Source organism: Pogonomyrmex barbatus, unplaced genomic scaffold, assembly GCF_055798465.1.
Source record: "Pogonomyrmex barbatus isolate J1 unplaced genomic scaffold, ASM5579846v1 scaffold8, whole genome shotgun sequence".
Taxonomy (NCBI): domain Eukaryota; kingdom Metazoa; phylum Arthropoda; class Insecta; order Hymenoptera; family Formicidae; genus Pogonomyrmex; species Pogonomyrmex barbatus.
Genome location: NW_028297182.1, coordinates 4,952,196 through 4,980,007, shown reverse-complemented (window position 1 = coordinate 4,980,007; position 27,812 = coordinate 4,952,196). Strand labels below are relative to the sequence as shown.

The 27,812-nt window shown below is 34.4% G+C and overlaps 3 protein-coding genes across 5 annotated transcripts; 1 reads left to right on the top strand and 2 right to left on the bottom strand.

Annotated features, from left to right (window-relative positions):
* Positions 1-10,169: 10,169 nt before the first annotated feature.
* LOC105427726 (polypeptide N-acetylgalactosaminyltransferase 1) lies at positions 10,170-14,311 on the bottom strand. Its single transcript, XM_011639596.3, has 11 exons — positions 14,159-14,311; positions 13,043-13,299; positions 12,844-12,953; positions 12,598-12,778; positions 12,336-12,505; positions 12,056-12,223; positions 11,871-11,970; positions 11,283-11,692; positions 11,028-11,170; positions 10,649-10,915; positions 10,170-10,562 (listed from the first exon to the last, which is right to left on the bottom strand). Exons 2-11 carry the CDS (start codon positions 13,177-13,179, stop codon positions 10,434-10,436), a joined length of 1,815 nt encoding a protein of 604 aa, XP_011637898.2. The 5' UTR covers positions 13,180-13,299; positions 14,159-14,311; the 3' UTR covers positions 10,170-10,433.
* Positions 14,312-14,352: 41 nt separating this feature from the next.
* Positions 14,353-20,981, top strand: Sec31 (COPII coat complex component secretory 31). Of its 2 annotated transcripts, XM_089083722.1 has the most exons (15): positions 14,353-14,504; positions 14,808-15,010; positions 15,213-15,526; positions 15,634-15,737; positions 15,826-16,071; positions 16,149-16,421; positions 16,612-16,980; positions 17,068-17,185; positions 17,267-17,572; positions 17,660-18,813; positions 18,954-19,043; positions 19,479-19,547; positions 19,641-19,952; positions 20,130-20,201; positions 20,272-20,981. In XM_089083722.1, the coding sequence occupies exons 2-15, from the start codon at positions 14,808-14,810 to the stop codon at positions 20,458-20,460; spliced, it is 3,819 nt and encodes a 1,272-aa protein (XP_088939848.1). In that variant the 5' UTR covers positions 14,353-14,504; the 3' UTR covers positions 20,461-20,981. The 2 variants fall into 2 exon arrangements, with proteins under 2 accessions (XP_088939848.1, XP_011637897.3); XM_011639595.3 differs by lacking the exon at positions 18,954-19,043 and having other exon boundaries at positions 14,354-14,504.
* Positions 20,969-23,835, bottom strand: IntS10 (integrator complex subunit 10). Of its 2 annotated transcripts, none has more exons than XM_011639597.3 (8): positions 23,591-23,834; positions 23,298-23,365; positions 22,983-23,226; positions 22,408-22,915; positions 22,016-22,329; positions 21,732-21,896; positions 21,414-21,672; positions 20,969-21,330 (listed from the first exon to the last, which is right to left on the bottom strand). In XM_011639597.3, exons 1-8 carry the CDS (start codon positions 23,741-23,743, stop codon positions 21,164-21,166), a joined length of 1,878 nt encoding a protein of 625 aa, XP_011637899.3. In that variant the 5' UTR covers positions 23,744-23,834; the 3' UTR covers positions 20,969-21,163. The 2 variants fall into 2 exon arrangements, with proteins under 2 accessions (XP_011637899.3, XP_088939849.1); XM_089083723.1 differs by having other exon boundaries at positions 21,220-21,358; positions 23,591-23,835.
* Positions 23,836-27,812: the final 3,977 nt, after the last annotated feature.

Here is a 27,812-nt window from a genome sequence, read left to right as displayed (position 1 = left end):
GTTTTGATTAAAAAAAAAAAGAATTATCAGAGAGCGACAATTGAATATATGTTCCAGTTGAAATTCCGCGAAAAAGTCTAAAGATTGATCGCGCGAAACGTCGCTGTTAAGGAGAGGCGGAAGAGAACTACGCGGCTCTGCTTTACTTTATCTCTGAAACCAATTCGCAGCGAGAAAAAAAAGATCGGTGCTTTTCCAACGTTACATTAATATGTAATCGTGCCGGCGAGGAAACGCAGGAGAGTTAATTATTCTAGCGACGCGACTATGCGGATCTGAATCGCGAACTTAACTTAATACTCCACGATACTATGTACAGTTCGAGATCGTAATCGGGGTATACTGTATCATGCGCTCGTGAAGTTTTCGAATTACTTAATCCTGTCGCTTGGGAATTGAATAAGAAGACAAGTGACAATTTATCGATATTAACTTCCGCGTGTTATCGTTCTCCGTATTAAAACGCCGTAGAAGGCGGTAACGGGAGAATATAGCATATATTATCATATAATATATTCCTGATTCTCTCTCTCGTAGCTCTCTCGAAGATCGCATTAACCGCGGATCGCTGCCGACACATCTCATTACGCGGGTTTCTTTTTCTCGCGGCTGGCAAATGACAGCGGGATCGGCAGCGCGTCGGCGCGTTTCTGCTCCGCTCGTCGGATCGCGATGCTTTGTTTGTGATTAACGCGTCGGGAAAATACGATATATCCGCCGATATCGCGGCGTGTTCGCGAAGCCGAGCAAAAACTCGCGGCGAAACGGGTATCATTCCGGCCGCTCCGCACTCCGGTACTTCGGGCGCGAACGGTGCGAAATCTCTCTCTCCCGAGGTTCCCATTGAACCGCGGAAACGCGTCGACGGTAAAGAAAGGATCCCCGATCGAAACTCGGGCGCGAGGCGCGGCGAGTACGCGGAATCTCCGTGCGGCGTGGAAAAGCCCCCGTGCTTCCTGCCGGCGGTGATCGGCAAGAAGAGGCGAGTAAACGAGCGGAGTGCCTGGCGAACGTGGCGCGGGCAATCCCACACGGACGATATATCCCCTCGTTTCCTGCGGACGGTCGCTGAAGACCGTACCTCTGGACGAGAAACGAGATGTAATCGTCTTCCGCTCCTTCCAAGTCAGGTGCAAATTCATCGGCACTTTCTAGCGTTCGAGCGTTCGCGCGAGCGAGACCGCGAATGCGAGAGATTCCTCCGGGAGGAATTTACCCTCGACCCTTGGGATTAACCTGATCAATTTCTGGGAGCAGGAGCGTAACGTGGAGGTCAAAGGCATAATAAGGAGTCAAGGTGTAAGGGGAAACTATATGACTGTCTATCTTGCCTGTCTTGCGCTATTTATATTCGAGAACTTCATGTAGGAGCAGATCTCATAAGGATCTCTCACGTGTCTAGTATCTTTCACGTAGAAAAAAAAAACACATGATCTTGAGTATCTCGCATCTGCTAGGACCTTTTCACCGTATGTATTGCCAGGTGTGCGCCAAGATCTTGTGGATCTGTGGAAGATTGCAACCTTCGCTAAATCATATTGCTAAATTAGAAGTGGCTTGTGACTTAGCTGGTGAATATATTCTGACAACTTTGAGTCATTATTGGCATTAAGTCATTACAGCATCTCTCATTAAAATTCCTCGCTCCTATTCTATTTTAGTCTTATTATCCCTACGAAATTTTTTTTTTCAAACGAAAAAAGACTACTTCATTTTACTCAAATTAATTTTCTCTCTTTCTTCTTTTTCTCTCCTTTTTCTGCACATTAAATCTAAATTAAAAAATAAAAAATATCTTAAATATTCTAGACATAAGTTACTAAAAAAATTAGATCTCATTGATCTAAATCTAAATCTGTGAATAGTTTAAACCTTCGCTACTCTTCCATGACAATTACGCGCAATATCTTGTCCGCAAATTTTTTCTATCTTGATTATTAGTTATGGAATGAAATCGAATGGAAATATTTAAAGTCGCGGATTGCTTTCGTCGTTGGAATAATTTCGCGACACGCGATACCACTATTACGAGCGCGCGCTCGATTTTTTCGGTTTTTTCTGTGGAACGCAATTGAAAATCCCGACCGACGAGTCTTAAAAACGGATTAATCGCTTCCCGACTCCTCGGGCGCGAGTTTACTGCGCTTTCTAGATCGTGCCGACACCATCGAAGCGGAAAACAAACAGCACGTCAGTTTCGTGACTGAAAGTGTTATCTCGAGCGACTTCGATTAATTACAAGACTCGCGTCTACGCGCAGCCACGACGCTGACGTAACACATCATTTATTCGGGTTTGTTTCATATCGATGCGACGTTTATTTTGAAAATATTATTGTTATTATGAAGATCAGAGAACCGCTAAATGATGCAAAAATTGATGCAAAATTCGCATAAATACTAAAAGGACTAAAAAATTTCTTTTTATAATTGTACTAATTTTTCTCACGCTAGATCATACCAAAAGACATTTGTTGAAAGTGCGTGTATGGAATGCGTTAATTAATATATTAATGTACTAAACACTGAATTTTATAAAATTATCATAAATCTTGCTTTCCTTTTATTAAAGTCCAATCATTAGTGATAAATAATAATAATTACTTAATTTTATTGCACGCATATTACTAAATTTAATAAAATTAAATTTAACAAAGCTTGTTAAATTATAATAGATCTTAAAAATTGGAATGCATATAAACTAGAATGCAATTTGCAAATAAGTACAAGAAAAAAAAAATAAACATGATGAATAAATCGTTTTAATTTAACTTAAAAACGACGTTATTATCGCAAAGCCGTCTGATTATGGCAGTAATTTCTGACAAACGAATCGTCGCGCGGAGTTTGCTCACCGTGAAACGATTTAATTGTTGCTTCCGGTACGATATTGGATACAAATTTATTGGCGCTTTCTAAACGGCACGGAGGTGGTATGCGTAAATTCGACCTTGATTAACCCGATCAGTGATTCGTAACATTGTAACGAGAATCCGTCCGGTTCTGCCGGATGACGTGAGCTACGGAGTAGCTCAAGGTGCCCCCGTGGAGCATCTCACATCTGTTGTTGGATGCGCTTTTTTTCCACGGTCCTTCCCACTCCTCATCGCGCGAATCGCGGCGGCCACGAGCGAAAAACGACCCGCACTTTCTACGACGTGCGGATGCAAACGCGCGGAAAGATCCCGGCGTGCGATAAGGCTGACAATGACTCGTAAACTGCAACATTTTAACGGTGGTGCGCTTCCCCGAAGCGATCCACTTTTGCATCGCGGCTCGTAAGGGAAGAATCTAATAAATATCTATCGGATTGTTATTCGAATCAGCGTACGGAAAGAGCGAGACGCCACGCCGTTGCCATCCGCGACATCGCCGCGCCGACGAGAGAATTTAATATCTCGTCGGATCAAAATTATTGCGCTTTCTATACGCATATGCAGATAATATCTATAATCATGTGGGTGCTTTCATAGTGATGGGAGCAACTTTGCTTCAGAGTCTTGTTTCTCTCTCTTCTGCCCAGCAAAGATCAAAGAAACCATTTGTACCATATTACAACTCTGGTGTCGAAATTAAACTTCGGAGCAATTCGGAATCTCAAATTTCGCACTCGGAAAAAATATATTGTTTAATATAGCAATATGTCAGAGATGCTAGATATCAAAACTTTTAACGCATGAACCATTTTATGAATAATAATTGCTTCAACGGCTTTTCTAATCTAAGTTCGTTTTCACCTCGCAACACATTAACTCAAGTATAACTTCATTCAAATACCTTCCGGTTGATATATATTATTTACAAAAATACGTACACAAAAATTAAATCAAAGGAATCTTTTCCATTTACTAATATCTCCTGAAGATATCTCACTCTCAATGGCTCTCAGTAGTTCCACAGATCGCCTCATGCATATTTAACGTTCACGTTTTTTTCTCAGAAAAAAGCCAATGTCACATAGCTTCGTGGATCTAATATTTCCATGTCGTCTCACGTTTCCACTCATCCTCGCATTTCTTCCCCTTTTGCCGCCGCGCCCGCCGCGCCCGCCGTCGAATTCCTCATTTTACTCTTATTATTGGCGTTTCGTAATACGGCCTTGCGGACGCGCGGTGACTAAGCTCGCACAATGCAGATCTCGGGTGAAGCCCTGGCGTGCTCGCGCGCGCGCGCGCGAACCCTGTTTTTCTCCTTCACACGCGTACATACGATCGCAGCCGATGGCCTCGGACCTCTCTTGCGTTACACTTTTGCCACGCCCCGATCGAACGGGTAAGCTCATCGCGAAAGTGAAACGCAATAAAGGAGCCACGCCGAGCGAGAGTCTCGACGGTACGCGCGCAGGCGGAAAAGAGAGAGAAAAAGGGGCTTGTCAGGAGAGGGAGAGAGAGAGAGAGAGAGAGAGAGAGAGAGGGAGAGGGAAGAGGAGAGACAGGGTGAGGGAGAAAGAGAGGGAGAGAAAGATATAAGATCCTATCGATCAGAACCTCGAGGCCTGGAAATCGGTTTTCTCGCAGCATCCCGCAGTCGTCGACGTGCGCAAAGAGGACTACGCTTGTAGCCCGAATTTTCTTTTACACATGCATCTAATAAACAACAATAACAATGCAACAATGATGAATCGTGCGCTCATTTATATTTCGTAAAGAGGATTTTGTGATAATAAATCGTGTGATAAAACTTCTTAATAATCACTTAGTAACTTTTAATGATTGATTAATCTACTTAAAAATTAACGTTTATTTTTTAATTGTAGTAAAAAAAAAATTGTAGATATACAGAATATAATTATTTATTTTATTTAGACAATTCCGCATTTCGATAAACAAACCCCAGAAAATTCTTTGCATTTAAACGTTTCGCTTTACGATGTAGCTACGTCGTAAAGGACTGCGCGAGATTGTACCATTTGCGATTGTATCATTGCACTAATCGGAGAACTTTTCGCGAGCGATTCCCCAGCTCTCTCATTTCTCGTCGCGTCGTCGTCGCCGCGTTAAATTGCGGCATTAAATTGCGCCAGGTTCTCGCGGGGCGAGACGCGCCTCGCACTCTTCTCGATCGCATCTCTTCTCTCGTTCCAGTTCACGTGCGTGATTTCACCGGTCACTCGCGCGGTCACTTGCGACACTCTCGGACCATCCGATCGTCACCGAAATTGCGACAGCCGGCAAGCCGAGATAAAAGGGAAGAAGGAAAGAAAGTAGAGGAGAGAGAGAGCACAGAGCGGCTGTGGTCACCATTAGGAAACTGTAACGTTTATTCGAGTGTGCGTGAGCTGCGGTGCTCCTCAGCACGCGAAGCCCCTTATGTTACCTTCCAGTCCAGTGAAATCATAAATTCCGACGACTGTAGATATAAGTGCGTATCGTAACAACGATATTAATATGAGAATTATGTAGCGTGAATTATGTACGGCACTGTGCCTTTTTTCTTTCATATACGAACGAATGTATACATAGCTATTAGAATTCGTATTCGAGGCTCAATCTTAAATAGACAAAGTCGTAAGGGTGCAATGCTGCAATGAACGATGTGCAATGAGCGTCGAAAAGGAGTACCTTCGAGTATCCTCAAAATCTTTTGGTTACAGGATTACGTCTTTGCACCACGATCATCGCGTTTCTATATCGTTGACATTTTATTTAAAAAAGAAAAATCATTAATTTCAACAATACATTTTAGACGTTACTTCGACATGACATTAAGTTTGAAGGCTATTCGACGTCTTTTGACGTCGTTTAAATAAGCGATCACAAAACTGTAAATATAAGAGAATTTCGCGATGCGTGGATTAAAAAGTCAATTTATCTCGCGACTAAGCGTATGCCATCTCACGACATAACATCTCACTTCGATTAATTTAAGTCCGACTTAGATCCTTAATGTAGATTTACGATTTAAGTCCGTAGCGACCCTAAGCCCCATTGCGATCTCGATCGTCGTTACGTCGAATTCTAATGGAACTGTCGATCCGATTCGCACAAGTGTTCGTACCACCATCCTGTAATTATATATAGTCAATCGCGCGCGGTATGTATTAAGAAAATTATAAAGAACTATCTCTAATTTTTACATGAGGTATATAAAAAGAAACGAAAAAGTATATATATATATATATATATATATATATATATATATATATATATGTATACAAATATATATGTGAATATAGATATAATATATATACATACAAATATAAATATAAATCGTACCACGACGATTGTGATTTGACCGAGGTTACCGTGTTATACGTACTTTTACTATTAGCCACGGAAACGGCGCCGTGTGCTGAGGAAGCTATAAAGCGCTCGTTACCTTTAGAACAAGTAGTATTTAAGAAACACTCAAGTTACACGTACACACATATATACACATACACACGCGACATACATAAACAAGTTTTCAAGCTCAGTCCCAATCCCATAGATTCTCCTTACGTCAATAGTCAAATGTTGAAGAGCATAGAAAGACGGCTTCAATCGGACGAGCGATCGTATATTGTTCTATTGCGGCGAGGAAGAAGATATCGTTATCTTTTTGTGAACTATTTGTTTGCGAAAGATATTTCCACCGAAATACATTTCAATGGTCCGTTCCAATAATTGGACATTCCTCGTTTTATAAAAAGAAAAAAAGCTGTTCTGTATTCAAGGATTTTCTTTAAAATAATCTTGATTTCGAATATTATAATTATTTTCATCTCGAACTCAACATGTTTTTACATGTGTCAGAAAGAAATTTGTATTTGAAATGTGTGTGCGTGCGTGATAATTGTTACAATTAAAAATCTTTCTCGAGATCATGTAAATTATGTGCATAATTCACACTTGCTTGTTTTCCGGAATGATCCATTGGTTCAATCCTTTTCATGTGAAGACGCGGTTGGCTCATCGAACGAGATAATCGAATAAAGATGACGAACGTGAACGATCCTATAATTGTTCGTCACTCCTATTTTCCATGTGACATTTATAGTTACATAGTCACGCCTTTGCGTGTGCGGCACGATGATGACTGTATATATGTCAATATGTAATATTTCAGGCAAAAAAATATATATATATATATATAATAATTCAATATATATAAAGAAAACTTGTGTGTGATTGACTTTATTCTACCAAATCCTTTTTGCAATCACAGCTTCCGATACAAAATGATTTTATCATTAATAAAAAAATAATATATATGTAACGATTTGTTATAATTATTTTCACAATGTATAATTAGTAAAAACAGTACAGTGTATAACTAGTGAAAAAAATGTAAATATTTTCTTTTTTATGTTTTTTATGTAATTTTTTGTTTAACATGTGGTTTCTTAAAAATTGACAATATGTATTTAACGATTCTTTTTACATTTTTAATTTTTTTCAGTAAAAGCTATTTTGGAGGGTACAACATACGTATTTTTAGCTAATTATATACAAAATCCTATATTTTCTTTTAAAATATTTATTAATTATAATATTATAATATTAATATAATATAATTATGCATGACATTTATAAAATAATTATAATTACATTAAAATAGCATAAAATAACATTAAAGTAACATTAAAAATAACATTAAATAAAATATTTCGTATTCAATAAAATAAAAAACAAATAACCAGATTTTAGCATAAGTTATAAGTTATAAGGATGCTTCCTCTGGTGCATTCTGCTTTGCAACTGCTTTGCAAAATAGTTTTTTCTTTTTATAGATGGCTAAATATCAAGGCAAGTTAATGGCGCGTTCAACTGAAAATGGTCCCGTTTTCAAAAAATTAAATCCTCTTTTCTTCACATTGAGAGAAAGAACCGCACATTAACGTGAGAAACGACGACTTGACCAGGGTCATAGGTGTGTGAGAACCGGAACATTTGCACTAGCGGTGAACGAGTTGGCGACGTGATCTGATGATGAATTTTAAAATGTATATTACTTTTCAACAATCTCAAATCACATCCACTCATCCATCTATGTACTATGGTATTTACAATTGTAAATTAAACTAGAAGAATTAGCGACATAAGATGAATCATTCAGGAAATCTGCAATTAATTATGTTGATATTCTTCATTAAGTACAAATCATGATTAGCTACTTCCCGCTCTTTATAAGATCACAGTCTCAATTATAATCGAGATGAAGAGGCATTTAAGTCGCGGTATTCTAACGCATATTTGAAAAAAAAAGTCTTCTTGAATAAGTAATACATATTAAAATAATAATATATATTAAATATTGGATATTTATCAAATAACATTAGGTATAATCTCGTTTGTCAAACTAAATAACATTACATATAAAATATACTCTAAAAATCTGCCTAATTAAAAAGTAACCGGTTCTGTAATGTACAAGATGCTTGATGTCCCGTAGTGGTTCGATTATCCCCGTTGATACCGGGAGAAAAAAAGATCATTCGTTTCGGAGACAACGCGAATCCATAAATAAAGTCTCACTCATCTCGACCAAACTTGGCCTGGAGTTGATCAGATCCGAAGGCAGGAGGAATACAGGCGGAATAGTGCGCTCCGGGCTAAGTGCCTTCTTAGCTTCATCGAGGACATGACTTTGACCCAGATATCGATAAACTGTGCCAAGTAGCCCGCGGATGCAGCTCGATGCTGTATCGTCTGGATCGAAATCACGCCGAAAATGATATGACAGAGATCGATCTCCTGCCGCGCGTTATGGTTTAACAAATATTCTTCCCTTCCAATCAGTTTGCAAATCAACCTTGGCGATTTAATTTTTGGCAGATAATTCATCCAATATCGTTGGACAATAACACATTTATGGTATTGTACACAATTCACGCATACATTTATAATACATTAACAAACGATCTTGTTATAATTGCGAGATACAATATGGTGAACTAATACAGTCAAAGTAAAGATAACACGCTACTGTTTATTTTTTTTACTGTAGTTTTTTTTAAAGACACACACACACACACACACACACACACATACACACACACACACATATATATATATTTAAAAAATTTTTATGGATGTAACAATTTTAATAATAACATAAAATATTTATGTTATTAAATTGTCAAAACGTATTTCTGTGTTCTCGCTCATATGTTGCAGATCCCCGAAAAGTCATTAAGAACGAAAAGATAATAATACCTTAAAGAATAATATGTTACTGCCGAGGAAACATTATGTGTTAACCTTCAGTAAACATATTTGCCTAGTGTAATTGATCAGGGTTGGAAAAAACCAAAATCCTTGAGACGCTACTTTTAATTAGGAAAGTTGCTCTGCAACGGTGTATATCAAATTAATTGGACGGTAAGATGAGGAAGGTGAAACACATCAGATATATAAATATTATTATTAAAGATATAGATTTAACATAAAATTCATGCATAATAAATCGTGTAAGTTCGTAATCTTTGAATGCTTGAATAAAATATGGAAAAAAATATAGAATAACTGTTGCAAAACAAATAAAACTTGTAAATGACAGAACGACATTAAACTGAAGCAATCCTCGTTACAACCTTGACGATGATGACAATAAAGATGACTCGTCGACAGGGCCTTAACTAGCAGTGAATCACTAACAATAACGCATCTTCTTTGGAATTGTGACAGTGGAGGATTACCTGTTTAAGGCAAAACCAAGTTGACTAAAGTAACGTGCCTCCGCGCGATCCACGTGCCTTTATTTAAGACATTTTCAAACTAGTCATCCAGCTTGGTGTTTATATATTACTTTGAAGGGTAACGTTAATAGGAAATCATATAGCAAAACGATGCTCACGTATACGTGCACGATAATTATGGCATCGACGCATTCTTATTCTCGAAACGACCATTCATGTTCAGATTATTAACCATGATTAAGCACAGTCATCTCATCCATTAGATGGCAAAACAAGATCCATTTACAAGATGAAAAGACCGCACAATGCAAAAAATTAATGCTTTTGTGTTCATTTTTTAAATACATGAATTGTCTTGTAAAATATTGGATGCAACTAAATAAAGGTTGCAATAAAAAGAGAAAAAGAATATTAAACGAGATAAGAACAAACAAACGAAATTAAATTGCAAATATATAAAAAAGCAAGAAAGTTCAAGAAATCATAATCATGATAATGCGAAATTAAGAAGATTGTGAAGATTGTAAAGAAAAAATAACATACAGGAATAATAAATGGTACATATTTTTTATTTTTTATTGCATCAAACTGCATTGCAGTTTAAACTTTGTCAGCAAAGACATACATATTTCATTTGATTTCGTAAATATAAAAGTAGAAAAATATTAATTTTCTATTAAAATAACATCCATGCGAATTATCGCAAAGCGTAGTAAAGCAGTAATAAAAATAGATTCTTTTTATTGATACATTGACAGCTTATTAAGACACTGTCTTGTCTTTTCTTCTTTGTTAATAACATATGGACATAATTATCATTTCCAAGAAACTGGTTCCAAGATCCATTGTTGATTAAAATTTTTAGTACAAGCCGCTATTGTAAGTGTGTCATCGTCTGTTGCCTGAAGACACATCTCAGAGGGCACATGTAAAAATACTTTCGTCTAAAAATAATCATTGGTTATAAAATTAACCAAAAGAAGTTAAAAGAAGTACTATGATATTTGATATTCCACCAGAGATATTGTACCTTTTCATTATATTGCCATTTTTGTCTTTCGCGACCGCTACATGCCATTATTTTCACTTTTGGTGTCTTTTGTTGCGTATCTCGTTCCGGTGCGTCCAAACATACACTTTCATCGGTCATTATCACACCATTTTTGGTCATTACGAACATCTGGCTGAGCATCGGTCGCGGTATGCATGAGTGTAGGATTGCGTTTCCTGAAGGTTGCCCGTAAGAACCTTTCGCAGTCGGTCGCATAATGCATTTCTTTGTTGCAGCATGTATTATCTGATATAAATAATATTACAAATATATTATTTCAGTTATTTAAAAAATTTATTTATGTATTATATATATAAAATAGTTTATGCTGTTTTATATAATAAAAAGTCAGTAATACCCTGCCAAAGAATCGATCATCCGTAGGAAAGAAATGTTCCGGCCATACATTCTCCAAGTACCATGAAAAACTTTTACATTGTAGTTTCTCGCGTAAAGCTAATCTTGAACGAATTTGCTGTTTATATCTCAGTTTAGCCGCCTCTAATAAAATTCAAAGTATAATGATTCACTCATCCATGAAATTAAAGATCTAACTGATAAAATTGATAAAATGCTTATAACGATGATAAATCATCATTAATAATAATCTCACCAGGATTGAACTTGAAATAGAACTCCGCCCATTCATCCATCCATACCAAAGCGACTCTGGCAAGGTTGCCATATAAGATATCTCCAACGCCGCCTGGAAAAGTGTAAGGAGAAGACTTTCGAAAGAGATGTCCGACATGGGAGCATGGAGCAATTTCGATACTGCCTCCACATTGCCAAGCTCGGAATGATAGTTCCAAGTTCTCGCCACCCCAAATTCGCATTTGATCGTCGTAGCTGCCCAATTTAAAGAAATAATCTTTGTTCATTGAGAATAGCCCACCTGCCATTGCGGGTGTTCGAAATGGTTCGACTATGTTCTCACGCCTTTCCTTTAACAGACGGCCATTCAAAGTTAGCCATCGAAAGTGCAAATCCCAATTGAATGCACCCCAATGAAGTTCAAACGATCTATCAAATTATTAATTTTTACTGATAAGAAAATGAATAAAGAAAAGAAAAGAAAAGATACAGAATCAGAACAGATACAGAATCTTAATTATATCCGTATTAATTATATTAATTACACTAATTCTATTAATTGCATTCATGGAATTAAAAAAAACGTTCTAGATACCTAAATAATTACCTTGTATAACTAAAAGTATTATCGTTTATTATATCAATCACTGGAGCGACTATTCTTGTTGCATTTTTACCAACTACTTCGAGCAATGGCTCCAACCATCCTGTAAATATTACTTCAAATATTGATACTGTACATAATATTAGAAAAACTATTTCAAATGTTACAGTATAATAGAGCTTACCTACCAACCGTACATTCGCAGTGAGCATCGAGAAAAGTGAGAACTTCGCCCTTGGCATCCCTTGCGCCCAAAATTCTCGCTTTTATCAATCCAATTCTTTCATTCGATCGCAAAACTCTTGTAGGAACACTCAAATTATTGACATAATCATCCAAAGGATTCTTCAAAAATTCTAACAATAAATAACAAAATAAAAATAAATTTGTTATAAATATAAAATTAATAACATTAATTTAATTTTTTATTTTGTAATTAATTTTGTAATTAATTTGATATTTGCTTACCTCTTTCACTGTTATCATCAACAAGAATAATTTCTTCTAATAATTCTCTTGGAGATCTATTTATAACGCTATGCACTGTTCGTAATAGTGTACTCCAAGCTTCATTGTGAAATACTATAATAATCGAAGTTTTTGGTAATTTACCTAAATTTGCATACTTTGAAATGCATCTGTAAAATGTTTTAAATAAAACTATTTAGAATATTTTACTTATTAAATGATATAAAAAAATCTGTATGACAAAAAATTAGGCAATTCTTACTTTTTTTTCCTAACATCAGGTAAAGATCGATTTAGTGGTATTTTATCGCTAGCCATTAAATTAAATCGATTAATTTGGTATAATTGTTGCATTTTATAAAAATCTTTTGGATGTATCACTACAGGTTCTCCATTTTTGCCTTCAAATGGCCGTGGATTGAACAAGTTTTGATTAATAATATCTGAAAGAAAAATATATAAAATTTCTACTTACAAAATCTATTTCTGATGTAATTATATTTATTACCTTTTGTAATATTTGGAATTTTCAAAGAATCAACGGAGTCTCCTATGTAATGACCAACTACTATATGAATTCCTCGTTGATCAATGTAATCTTTTTGATTTCCATGTGATCTACAATAATCAGAAGAATCATTTTAAAATCAGTGTCTAAATAATATATAAATTATAATCATATAAATTAATTGTTAATTTAATTATACCGGAACGAGATAAAGTTATTTTGTAGATTGACACTTTTCTCCTTGTTCTTAGACCAAATCAGAAATGCGCCTATAAATGCGACGGTTAAGAAAAGGATCATCGACAGACGTCGAGATCGTCTCAATTTAGGCCACATTTTGCTATTCGTTAATCCATATCAATCACATTCATATCTTCGATACGTATAGGCAGACGGTCAGTTCACACACACTGATCAACTTCGAGAGTTTCACATCATTTTATTTCATCAAGCTGTCTGAAATTATCACACAAGTCCGGTTTCTGTTATCATAAATTCTTCGTGATCGATAGGTCGGGTCATTGCAACAAAAAAGGAAGATTTCAAGAATTCCTGAAGTACGTTGTAAACGAGATTGTTTCATCATTTTTTTAATTTTCTAAGATGGTTTTTGTAGAACTCATAACTTTATTTTTTTTATTTTCTTATCATGTTTTTTATATTAATCTAAATTTCATTTGTATATTTGCATGTTATTATTTTTATTTATATTAATTTATATTAACATAAATTATATAATAAAAAGACTTTTTACATTTAACGTAGCTATTTTAAAACTCCAAAATAATAAAACATAAAGGACAAAAAATGTAATCTAAATAGAAAAGAAGAATAAAATTAATACAGAACAAAGTATAATAGTATTATAAAAAAATAGATATTATAGTGCATAATATTTTATATGTTTGTGTAATAAATACTCTTGCATAAAACAAAACATCTAAAATAAATGCAAAAAATGATTTAAAAATCTATACGATAAACCAAAAGAAAAATCATAGAACATCATAATGATCCATCGCAAAATAATCCTTTGAATCTAATTGTAATTCATAATTAGACGTAAAAATAGACGTATTAAATCTTCTTTCTGAGATTACAAATAATTTATTGCGACGCAGTGGAGGAGCTTCTAATAAAGCCTTGTGCAATACCATATAAGTAAATCCTCAAGGCGAGAGAAAACGCCTGTACATGGCGCGATTGCACCGGGAAGCGATCTAAATAAACAATCAAGCTTAGACAGAAGCTCCGTCGGCCGACACAACAACTATGTTCGACAGTATCATGTCGTAGAAAGTAGTGCTAATATTACCTCTCGCGATCCTCCGAAGCAACGCTCAGATCTTTTGTCAGGCAGCCAGCACTCGTCGAGCGTATACAGCGGAGGCGAACGCTCCGACGTCGAGCGATGTCGCCATTCGCCGTTCGCCGTTTCGGAGCAGCCGACACGCGGCAACGCGGAGTCGCAGATGTGTCGTAATTCGTAATGCGCTGACGGCGCCAGGGAGGGCGGCACCGCCGACGGCTCGCGTGCAGCACGCCACACGCCACGTTGGAAGACTTGACGGGTCGTCGCATCCCGTTGAACTCGTCGTGTGCTGTGTTTTGCGCACTGGAAAAGTTTTCTCGTTCACGGCTGCGTCCGAGCGCGAATCAAGGTGAGAGCGCGTCCCTCGGCCAAGACGCTGTGATTCCGGTCGTTCCGACGACCGGCGTCTCGCTCGGGCGACGGACGTTTATCATTATCCGGTAGCGCAATGATCTCTGCAACGATGATTGCATTTTTTAACATTGTTGTCCCAGTGCGTTGACGTGCGATTAATTCGACGTCGCTCGAGTCGCCGTCGCCTTCTGCTTTGATGCGCGTTATGCGGATATTTCCCTCTACGCATAAGATCGTATCTTAGATTCAAGATGTATGATGCATTAGTAAGCAGATTTCTTTCTGGTTTTGTGTATAGATGAAAGTCAAAGAGCTGCTGAAGACAGTGAACGTAGCATGGTCCCCGCCAGCTCAGCATCCCATTATGCTAGCTGCCGGGTCAGCGGCACAGCAGTTAGATACCAGTTTCAGTACTTCTTATAGTTTAGATCTATATTCACTAAATCTGCAACAGCCGGGATATGAAATGGAACTAAATGCCAGTATCCCTAGTGATCATAGGTCTGTGGTTTGTATAAAATTAAATTTAATATCCCAGTAAATTTATTCGATGAACAATTCTGAGCAACAACAATGTTATTGCATATAATATATAATAATAGAAAAATTATACAACAATAATATAACAATAATGACACTACCATTAAGAGTTATAGAATATTGATTCAGGCTATTTAATCGAGTGACATATTTATTGATTTAGGTTTCACAAAATTGTCTGGGGATCCTGTGGAAATAAATCAGCAGGTATAATTGCTGGTGGTTGTGAGGATGGTACTATACAAATATATTCTGCTGCAAAATTATTGGCCAGAGAAAACAATTGCTTGATCAGCAATCCTCATAAGCATTCTGGTCCTGTCAGGGCAATGGATTTTAACCCTTTCCGAAATCAGCTTGCTACAGGTGCGACAGATAGTGAGATCTTTGTTTGGGACATTAATACAAGCACGCCAACAATCATCTCTAAGAGTCAACAGTTAGAGGATGTTCAGCATATCGCTTGGAACAAACAAGGTCTTTATATCAAATTGTTCTCTAAAAAATTGTATGCCTGTGACTAATTGTTTGTACAAATTTTATCTATTGACAGTCAATATTATTTTTATTTTATTATTTTACAGTACATTTGCAACAGATTCTTGCTTCGACGTTTTCACAATGCTGCATTATCTGGAATACGAAAGAAAAGAAACCAGTATTCAAACTGACAGATACAAATACAAGGGTATAATTGTTTTCAACTTAGTATTATGATACGATATCCAAAAATGTATTTAAGAAAGATTTTATTGTAACATTTCAATTTTGTATAGGTACGCTGGAAAGTTGCTCAGTGGCATCCAGAGATCGGAACACAATTGTGCTTGGCATCTGAAGATGATCAGACACCTATTATTGAAGTATGGGACGTAAGATTTCCAACGTCACCTTTAAAAGCTCTACAAGGTCATCATCGTGGTGTTCTTTCAATTGCATGGAATCCGCGCGATCCTGATTTACTTTTAAGTTGTGCCAAAGATAACAGAATCTTATGCTGGAATCCCAACTCAAATGTATTGGTATGTAACATTTGGTAATGCTAATATATATTTCAATAAATTAATGAATTTTTAACTATTAACGTGTTTAATGGCAGAATGGTGAAATTGTATGTGAATTAGCCCAAACGGCTCAATGGAACTTCGATGTGGCTTGGTGTCCGAGAAATCCAGCATTAATTGTTGGCAGCAGTTTTGATGGTCATGCTGCTGTCTACTCTTTACTAGGTGGACAACAGCAAAACACATCTAACAAAATAGAATCATTCCCAGGAATGGATCCTTTTTCTACACAGCATACAGTACAAACGCCCGCAGTATTAACGAAAGCTCCTAAATGGTTAAAGAGACCATTTGGAGCATCATTCGGAGTAAGCTTTTAGTTTTGTTTTATATTATACTATTTATTACTTGAAAAAAAAAAAATTTATTCATTTATTCATAATAAACATTTATTCATAATAAAATATTTATTATAAAATAAAAATATTATAATTTAATATAACTTTTATAATAATTAATAATTAATAATTTATAATAATTAATAAATATAATTTTTAGTTTGGCGGTAAATTGGCAATTTTTGAAAATCAGCCTGTTGATAAGAAATCAAACAAGGATGAAAGTAATAAAGTTATTATAGCGCAAGTAATTGTACAACCCAATCTTATTCAACGTTCCAACAAATTAAAAGCAACATTAGAAACCGAGCAATTCAGTGATTTTTGTAAAGAGAAGATGGATAATTCTTCAGATGAGCATATTAAGAAAATTTGGAGATGTGTATGTGCTTACTTTGATGAAGATGTAACGAAAAGTATATTAGAGCTATTGGGTTATAATATCGAAATGATGAATAATAAGCTGAATAAATTTGTACCTCAAGATGATATAAACAATATCACAGAAAGTGTCTCTAATCTTAATAATGTAAGGTTTTGATTAATTCATATCACACATGAACTTTCGTTGCAATTAATTTTAATTATAATTATGTATGTTTTTTATTTGATTTAGGTGTTAAATGGAAATGTACCTGGCAGTACTGCATTTGATGCCATGGCACAAGAGAAAAGCAAAAAAATGTCATCAAATAAACTTGCAGATAGTACTTACACCATAAATACTTCTGATGGTAATTAACATGTATTAATAATATCAGTATTGTAACAAAAGATATATACAAAATTTATGTTCATATTATTTTTTTTTTTAGATGAGGATGGTCTTATCACTCAAGCCATTCTATTAGGAAATATTGAAGCTGCTGTATCTTTGTGCTTTACTAGCAAAAGATATGCCGACGCCATAATTCTTTCGATGGCTGCTGGTCCTGATCTATTAGCGCGCACCCAGTACAGATACTTCTTAGAAAACTCCAGTTCATTAAATTCTCTCATCAATTCATTAGTTAGTGAGAATTGGGCAGAAATTGTCAAGAATAGTGATATAAAATCCTGGAAGGAAGTACTGGTTGGTATATTTACACATTCCAATACACAGGAACGACCTATTTTATGCGGTAAGAATACAATAAAGCATTGCAAAAATACTTTATTACAATCATTTATTATTTTTAATATTTATAAAATAAATTGTCACATAACAGATATGCTTGGCGATCGCTTGACGTTATGTGAGAACCCTGCTCTTAAGAAACAAGCACAAATATGTTATATTTGTTCTGGCAACTTGAATAAATTGATCGAAGTGTCTGATTCTGATATTCAAGAAATAGTTGAATTGATCGTAATAATGCAGAAAGCCTTGGAACTTCAAGGTATCAGAGAAATTCAAATAGAAAATAAAATTGCTACTGTCTTGTCTCAGTACGCTGAAATGCTGGCCGCAGAAGGCGATCTGGAAGCTGCCTTGAATTATCTCGGGAACAGTCAAGAGCAAAGAGTTTCGATGTTAAGGGATCGTTTGATTAAAGCTTTAAATTACAGACAAGATCAAAGACATGTTACAAAACCTACAACTCAGAACTACTATCAAGAACAGACACAAAGAATGCCGCAGAATTCGCAAAGCATATATAATCCGCTGCAGCAACCATTACAGCAAACAATGCCTGTACAGAACTGGAACACAGCTCCACTGAAACAAACTTATGGAGCTACAAATCAATTTAATGCTCAGCCAGCTCAGATGTACGGAATGCCTCCTCCTCCTCAACCTCAAGCGCAATCTACAATCTACGACCAATATTCTACGTCACATCCGTACAATCAAATTCCCGTAGCGCAATCGTCAAATCCTCCTCCTCCACCTCCACCAACATCCAGTTCTAATTTGAGTAGCTCGAGACCATCCAGTGTCGGACCTCAATCGAGAACAAAGTATCTGCTAGATCCATCTGTAAAAGCCACTCCATCATATAATCAGAATACTTTCCCGCCGTCAAATCCATTGTACAAGCAAGTCCCGCCTGTTTCTGTTTACTCTCCGCAAAGTTCATATCAATCGCAAGGTCCTGTGCCGGGTAATGTTTATTCCAATCAACCGCCAAGTTTTATGAATAATCCAAATCCTAAAGAACCAGAACCATACAAGCCGTTGCAGCCAAACATAATGTCGCCATTGCAAAATGTGTCTCAGACTCAAATGTACGATCCTATTAGATCTCAGCCTACTTCACAAACGCAGACATACGGAAGCGAAAATATGTATCAACAATTACCATCGCAATTACCATCACAATTTCCAACGCAATCATCTGGATGGAATGATCCACCCATTGCAAAAAGTTCCAGAGCACAGGTAAAGTATAACCATAGAATTTATCTAATTGCATTGTTCAATTCCGTTTAGCCCCTATTCGCGCTATTTCCCTGTATCGCGTCTTCGAATAAATTTCTTACATTTAGATACTGATATATGTATATATTAAAATCATATAGCCAATACTGGCACTATACAACGAAATGTCTGCGGAACATTCTGGTACTAGAAGATGGAAGGAAAAACATTCAAAAGGTGTAAACGTTAAGGTAGCCGGCTTCGCACGTCGAGAATATTATATCTACAATGTTTCGTAATAATAGAATATACATTGTTATATCTTATTTTACTTATATATTCTCATATTTAATAGAATTAATCTAATTGTTTATAACCTTTTTATATTCATGTAATATGAACTAATAAGCGTGTTATGCGAAATGGAAAGTCCAAACTGCTTCGCATTTTGAAGTTGATGTTACGCAGATTAGTCATTTGTTTATATCTTACAATTCGCATAAAATTGTTTTTATACTCTTATTAATATTATCACTTTAAGTATCAAAGTGAGTTTGTGGGACTTTGTTGTCTGAGAGCTTTCATTTACTTCCATAGTGCCGTAGACGCATCATCAATCACTATTGCAAAGTGACTGAAGAATCTATGAATGCATCACTAAAAATGAATTATTTATATTTTTCCAGCCGAAAACAGACTATCAATCACAAAATCCAATCATGCATCCATTACAAACTAATCAACCAGAATCGAATGTAAGTCTTATGTGCAATTTTTTATATATTTATATATGTATATGCACACATACATACATGAATTATACATTTATACTCTAATGACTTTTTTAGCCCTTACCTCAAGATAATTTTTATCAAGAGCAACCTCCGGCACCTTATAATTCGCAATTCAGGCAAAACCTACCGAATGTGGCACCACTTAATAAACCAGTTGAATCATTACAATCTGCAATGCCTATAATGCCTGCAATGCCTGCAGTGCCTGCGATGCCTGCAATGCCTGCAATACCTGCAATGCCTCCAATGCCTGCAAGAGCAGTGGAAGCTGAAAAACCTAAAGCACCAATACCTGAGCAACATATGCATTTAAAAACGATATTGGACGAATTAAAAAATCAATGTTATGAAAATGCAAAAAATCCAGTAAGTATCAAATTTTGAACACACACACACACACACACACACACACACACACACACACACACACACACACACACATATATATATATATATATATAAAACATGATGTTAATGTAATAAGTTAATTACATTTCTATATCGTTTTAATATGAGACATTTATATTTGTATCATTTCTTTAGCAAATCAAAAGAAAGATAGAAGATGTATCAAAGAAATTGGAAGTGTTGTACGATTGTCTTAGAGAGAATAAGGTCAGTTGTAATATTATTAGTTGTAATATTATCATATGCATTTTAAACAAAAATTATGTCTTCTTTTCAGTTATCTCAGAATACTTTGCAAGTTTTGCATCAAATATCACAGATGATTCAAAATGGCAATTATACAGGCGGATTGGACTTACATACGCAATTAGTATCAGGACCAGATTTTAGTCAAATAGCTTCCTTTATGCCTGGAATTAAAGTATTACTTCTAAGTGCCCTTCAATTGAGCGTTTATATTAGATAGAATGCTCAAAAATTATACACACAAATTGTTTATATACATTCATTATGAATTTTTATAATTCTAGAAAGCCTTAATGAAAGAATTATTTCTGTTATATTAATTCTGAATAACATTTGATACTAGGTAATCAACAATATAGAGTATCCATATAATTATGCATTATTTGCCATTCAAATTTTATATAACCTGCTTTGAAAATTATATTTTATCAGTTATCAAAATGATTTTATATTATATTGCGAATTATTAATCTTATTGTTAAAGATATATGTAAGAAAATAGCAAGATATTTACAGAAGACGTCCATATGAGATTTAAAAGCAAGATGTTAAAAAAATCTTGTTTTATATAATATGTATATATAATTATGGTATTAAAATCGATTATATGAAGAAATTGAGCACTTGTTTTTATAATTTTCAAAATTTTAGTTTTTATTTTGTGCTCAAGGCATGTTTAATAAAATGGATTGTAAAATGGATTTTTGCTATAAATAAAAATGACGGTCTTTTAATATTGTATAGATTTGTATATTAAATTCTATAAAATCTTTATAAATAATTTACAAAATGTCGTAATTGTTATTGCTAAATAAAACTCAGAAACAATTAAGTTATGAGTGTATCAGTAATTGTTTCAAAAAACTTGATATAAAAATATTGTATAAATTATATAACCATATATGTTGAGATTTGAAATTAATTCATTGAATGATTAAGCTATGCAGAATAGCGCCCTTTTCAGAGACAATAAATTTTTGTAACAATTCGTCTAAAGGATCAATGCCATCCCGCGCGGCTTGTCGACGCATGGCTTGCTTTAATTCTTCACGTACCCCTTTATCAACGCCACGAGTAGCAATACGACGATCTATAATTAGTTTATAATTTTGTTATTTCTGTAAAATGATATATACATATTAAAGGTTATTATATATATATATATATATATACTTTGTATAATTCCCGCGCTTGTAGTTATGTCCAATGATACTCCTCCGCCATGTTCGGTCCATAAATATGTTAATTCTTCTAAAATGTCTACACATATTACATATGCTTGGAATAATGGATAAGTAAAACTTCCACGATTGAGAATTCGTTCTGTTATTGTAGTCAAAATACTAGCTTCTTGTGGCCAATCTATCTGCATGAGAACCAATGCATGTCCAATAGCCAGATCTCCAATATTTCCGGGTAAAGAAAAATTATCCTAAAATCGAATTATCATGTACTAACAACATTAAAGGATTAAGGAAAAAAGATTGTTACCTTTATAGCTAAAAGAAGTAATCTGCAACAGTATTGTAAAATAGGGAAACGGGCAAGAGTTAAATAATGTAAATGCCTCATGCTTGGGACTGTCAGATTGTGAGATACTTTGCCCGATGCAGCAGGTAATGAATTCGCTACCAGAACAATATATTCCAACATACCCTAAAAAAGAATCATTTAACAGGTAATAGAAAGAGAAAGGGTACCAGAAAAATACCAAAAACAATTTGTATAAATAATTAAAAGTTTCAATAAAACTTATCATGCAAATCATAACATACCTTATAATCTTTCAAAAAGAAGCATGTACTGGCTGAACGAAGATTAGCAGATAAACTACCCCCTTCTGATAATCTAGCCAATACTTCATGATGTAAACTTTTATACATTGCTAAATCTGTTAAGAAGAGATTCAGCCAGTTATCTAACCGCAATTGTTGATTCAGTTTGGTTATCTCTCTTTGAAGATAATCACTGCTGTGCAATAAATCCCATAACTTTACTGCCAATGCTAGACCATTGCCATTATAATCACTATCGCTAGTGATTATTATTCCAGCATTATCATCCCGCTTTCGCTTCTTTATTTTGGATTCTAGCTTATGGAAAATTTAAGGTGTATAAATATAAAAATATAATTATATCCAAATATCATGAACATAGTATCTTTCACCTGCAGAGGAATATATTCCTTCCCCAAAAGCTTCTACGAGGCAATACATTGTTTCTTCACTATTCATAAGAGTGTTATGCTCATTCAATATTCTTAATAATACTACAATTGTACACATTAATAATTGTCTGACAATCGGCTCATCGCACAAACCAGTGCTGTGTACAATTGCGTACTGCTGCAGTCTATCGCTGTATGCTTCTCGACTCCAAGGTGTAGCAAATAAACCACTCAGTTCCCATCCTAATTTCTTGCCTATTAACTCTACGATTTGAAAGAGTCTGTCCCATGGATTTTGAATTTGTGTATCTTGTGGCTGTTGTATGTACGCTAAATAAAATTCCACAGCCTTACATAGCAATCGTAAACTAAGACGTGGATTCAATTCTACTACAGCACCACCAAGCAGTGGCAATGCTTCACATGCCAATAATCTTCTGAAACCATTCACGGCTCGACCTGGATGGCTATGCTTCTCTGCTGTTAAGAGAGTTTCCACCAAACGTGTCTAAAGCAATAATGTTAATAAATATCTTTTAAAATTAAAATATCTGTTTAAGTTTAAAAATACATACTCCATGAGTTGCAATAGTTTGAGGAAACTTGCGCAATAATAATAGCAATAATTTACAATGTTCCATTGTATCTTCGCTATGATCTGCTGTCATTACGAGCAATCTATGTTGTAGATCCTGTGGAATATGTTGGAACATTCGGCATAAAAATTCTGCCTCGCTATCGCATTGTTCTAAACGAAGACACGTTGTTACTGTTTCTATCTCTTTCCATATGTCACGATCATCCGGAAAATTTTGAAATCTACATTTAAAAAAATAAATTATATAAAAACAAAGTATAAATAACAAATTTCAAGAGTAATCAATACTTACATTTCACTGAAACATTTTGCAGCTTCTTTTACATTTTTTGACAATTTCTCAATACGATATGCCTCAAACTGAAAACAAAACAAAACATTGAGCATTATTATCCATATAATCAGAAAAAAAATTTAATTCAATTATTGAAAATTATGAAATAAAATAATTTCTAAAAATAATATCTGATATTACTTCACTCGTGTGAAATGAAGAAGAAAAGTTATATAGTAAAAAGTAAATATATAAAATGTAAAAAAAAAAAAGAGGACAAAAATTAAGCGTAGCAATAAGCCGGTACTAACCTGAACTTTTGCACTATGTGGAAATAAAGATTTTGCAGTGATCAACCATGATTTAGCGGCATAAATGTCGACTGGTAATGCCTTCTTAGCTCTCATTATCAAATAATCTTCTTTGGATAACTGATTATCCGTACTGGACGGTTTTTCCAACATAATGTAATATCACGTATAATAACTCCAATATGCATATACAGCTGCACGCAGCTCCGTACTTTTGCATCCCTGCCTGTATTATGGCTCGTGATATTTATAATTATATTATGACATTCGTAGATGGCAGTAAATGATTTATCAGCACACTTAGTTATCAGCAAACGTTTAATTACATGCTGAATTAATATCTACTGCCGTTTATTCTTTATTAAAATACGCAACTTTAAAAAAAATGTTTAGTGTTTTTATTAAAAAATCATTTATCTTATGGATAATGATGAAATTCAAGATTACGCTGTATTCATAATCGCTTATTCTATAACTTATGTATCTTTTTCCTTGAAAAAGTTTTCTGGGTACTACTGTCGTCTCGGCAGGTACACGTTATTTCCATAGCCGGAAAAGTAGTATTCTGGGATATCGCCATTGCATAACGATTATCTAATCTTTTTTTCTACAATATAAAAAAATAATTATTCATTAATCTCAGTAAGAATATTTAGATTTCCATAATATTAAATATTATAATTTTGAAAATTTATAAAAATTAAACATTATAAGAAACAATAAATAATAAAAAAGTATAAAAATAATACATATTAATCAAAACATGATGAAAAAGATATATAAAAATTAAAATATTAAAAATAAATACATACAACTAAACCAAAAAGTTATACAGACAATAGAGATTACAAAGAAAATGATTTAGAAAATGATTTATTGAATTTATTTAATTAAATTGAATAAAATAGGCTTTCGAGATCTTGCCCAACGTATCGCGAATCTCTGTTGTCTGTAAAATATTAAAGATGCAGTTTTACAGCATTTAAATATTCTTTCAGCTGTCAACTCAATACACCTCTCAATTTTCCATTGCGTGCGTCAATTAATTTCGAGGTATCGCGTAGTAAAGCGTCAATTATCGACGTCATTAATCGCCAGGCGATCCGCGTCAATCTGGCGGCTCGTAAACCAACGACGATTCTTCTTGAGATTTTCCGCTCGGGACGACGGCGACCGGCAACAAAGGCGTAATTTTGCAAATCCCTTGAGCGATATGGAACGTCCGCGCTTGCACGCGTGGTCGTCCGAGTAGTTCCATTTATAAAGATATAACAACGGCCAAATCCTCTTACCCCGTGATTCCGCCGTGAGCTACCCACATGGAGGAGGGAGGGGGGAGGGGAGGGGGGGGCGAAAAGCTCTCTTAAGTGGTTATGGCGCTTTGGCTTTGTATCCGACGGCTTTCCGACGGCTCGACTTAAGTACCGGAAATAAAGCTCCATCGACTATGGCTCCGACGCTCGATTTATGCGCAAGGATGGAACTGCAATCGAGCTCTCCTCCGTTGAGCTGAGAGAACCACGACGATCCATCATCGGTCGAACCTTTTTGGAGCAATATAGTCACGCTGCACTCGATGTAAAAATTTTTGGTAGAAATAGCCTTTCAAACGGAACATAAAATGGTATTTTGAAAGGTGGTCCTTTTACGATACACTCGGGGCAAAAATATATTTCTATAATGTAGCGACTCTGAAATTTGAATCTGAGCACCCATACTATTTTTATAAAATCACGAAAATGAAAGAATTATATGTGGTGATTTTATGAAAGAGTATTATTGAAAGTACAGTCACAGTAATATGATATAATTTAATTTATTAATTGCGGCAACAAAATAAAAATTGTTAATATGGCGATATAGATTGGATATTAGATTAATACTATTATTTTTTTGTAAGTATAATTATGTTGACATTTTCTTCTGTAATATACTTATAACTATAAATATAAATTAAATAAGAAATTATACATTTCATAAAACGATGTTAAAAAATAAAAAATATATTATAATATATGCTATTATACAATTATATTATTATTATATAAATTAGATAAAAAATAAAAATAAATTTAACAAGGCAACATTACAATAATTTTCATACAAACTTTTTTCAAAAATGAAGAAATTAAACTTTCTCAAAATAACTTAAATAGCATAAAGAATATTCAAAATTTGGAAACATAGAAATGGAAAAAAACACAATTGTAATTTTTGTGTGGTAACCATCTTGTGTTCTTTTTTCTCATAATTCCGTTATATGTAGGAAAGAAACGTTTGAATACGACGCTAGTTATTTTGAATCTACGTAGGGGTGGCGATGTGCGTTTCGTCTGCAACTAAATTTTGTGTATATGAGACGGTCGGGGTTGCACAGCCGGTGGCTGCGTTAGTTATCCTCTGTCTCGGAGAGCCTCTGTCTTTCCCCCTCGTTCTCGGTGGTTCACAATGGCATTAAAATTACCGAGAAAATTCAATTCCCAGCTGAATATATATCGTATTCGCGCGTAGCTCGCGCTCGCGTATTTGGTCATACGCGAGGAAAAGCACCGAAAAATCATAGCAAATGGATGGCAATGTCAATTTGAAAAGTTGAATGCGCCAGATAAGATAAAGATAAATGCACACTGTGCGACATGATGCGAAAATTGAAAAATATTTTGTTATGTTTTCAGCAAATGGAGGGATACGTATTGGATTTAGCGCGAATGAGAGCGAAATGAAAATTTTAAAATCGGAGCTCGTTATGAATCGCACTCTCGTCTCTAACGAGTGAAAACGTCCATAAGAATATTACAAAAATATATATATATATATATATATATATATTTTATATTTGAGATATATATTAAATTGTATAAAAAAATATACTGATTATATCCAATTTCTTTCTTTTCCTTAGCATACTGAGATTGTATATTTTAATATGTAGTATGTAATATGATAAATATATATATTTTTTTATACAATTTAATATATATCTCAAATATAAAATATAAAATATATATATATATATATTTTTGTAATATTCTTATGGACGTTTTCACTCGTTAGAGACGAGAGTGCGATTCATAACAAGCTCCGATTTTAAAATTTTTATTTCGCTCTCATTCGCGCTAAATCCAATATGTATCCCTCCATTTGCTGAAAACATAACAAAATATTTTTCAATTTTCGCATCATATCGTACAATGATATATATATATGTATATATATATATATATATATATATATAGATCCCTCTTAGCTATATTGAATATATTAGAATGATCTAATATATTCCCTCTTAGCTATATTGAATATATTAGCTGTTCCCCAGACAAAACTTAAATACGAATACTTTCAGTATAGTTTATATACAACATAATTTATATTTCAAATGTAACAAATATATAAATATAAAATTTTTTATTTCATCTTCGGAATAATCTCAGAATCTCATGCATTGTTAAAAGTTTTATCAAATTAATATTGATTTCTTAAACATAGCCTTATTGGGATGTTGCATCATCAGTTTATCACACTAATCGACATTTGTCGCTGGTAATTTCCACAATTAAAAAATATGCGCTTAATTAATGGAAATTTTGCTGAAATAAAAATGAATTAAAATTATCCCGAGAGATATTATCAATATTTAATTGCTATTGAGCTCGCTTAACAAATATTTGCGCAAGTGTCCGTAACTTCGTTGAAATCTCTGCGGGAGCATCAACGAGGAAACTAAAAATTATACATTTGGAATATATATACATAAAATAAATGTAAAATATTCAACAAGAAACCTAATTTCAAGACATAACAAGAACTATTGTTAGATTATTATTAACTATATAAAATTGTGTGTTGATTAAAATGTTACATCAAACGTATTTGATTTTTCAAAATATTTATACAGAAAACATAAGATTATACAGACAACATAATTTGAAAATTTTTTTTTCCATACATTTTATTGCTCATACATTTTATTATACATTTTTTTTTACTATTTTTATGATTTTTGATTTTGTTTGTATTTAATAAAAAGAAAAACATATAGATGTAGTACAATTTAATAGATTGACAAGCATTTAGTAGGCAACTCTCTCTCTCCTACATCAAATTTGCTCTAAAGGGAAAATACAAAATAGCTCTGAAAACATCCTGATCTTTTGAATATTTCTTTAACATGTTTTTTAAACACATTTCGAACTTCCTCGATGTTCGGTGACAGAGTCCC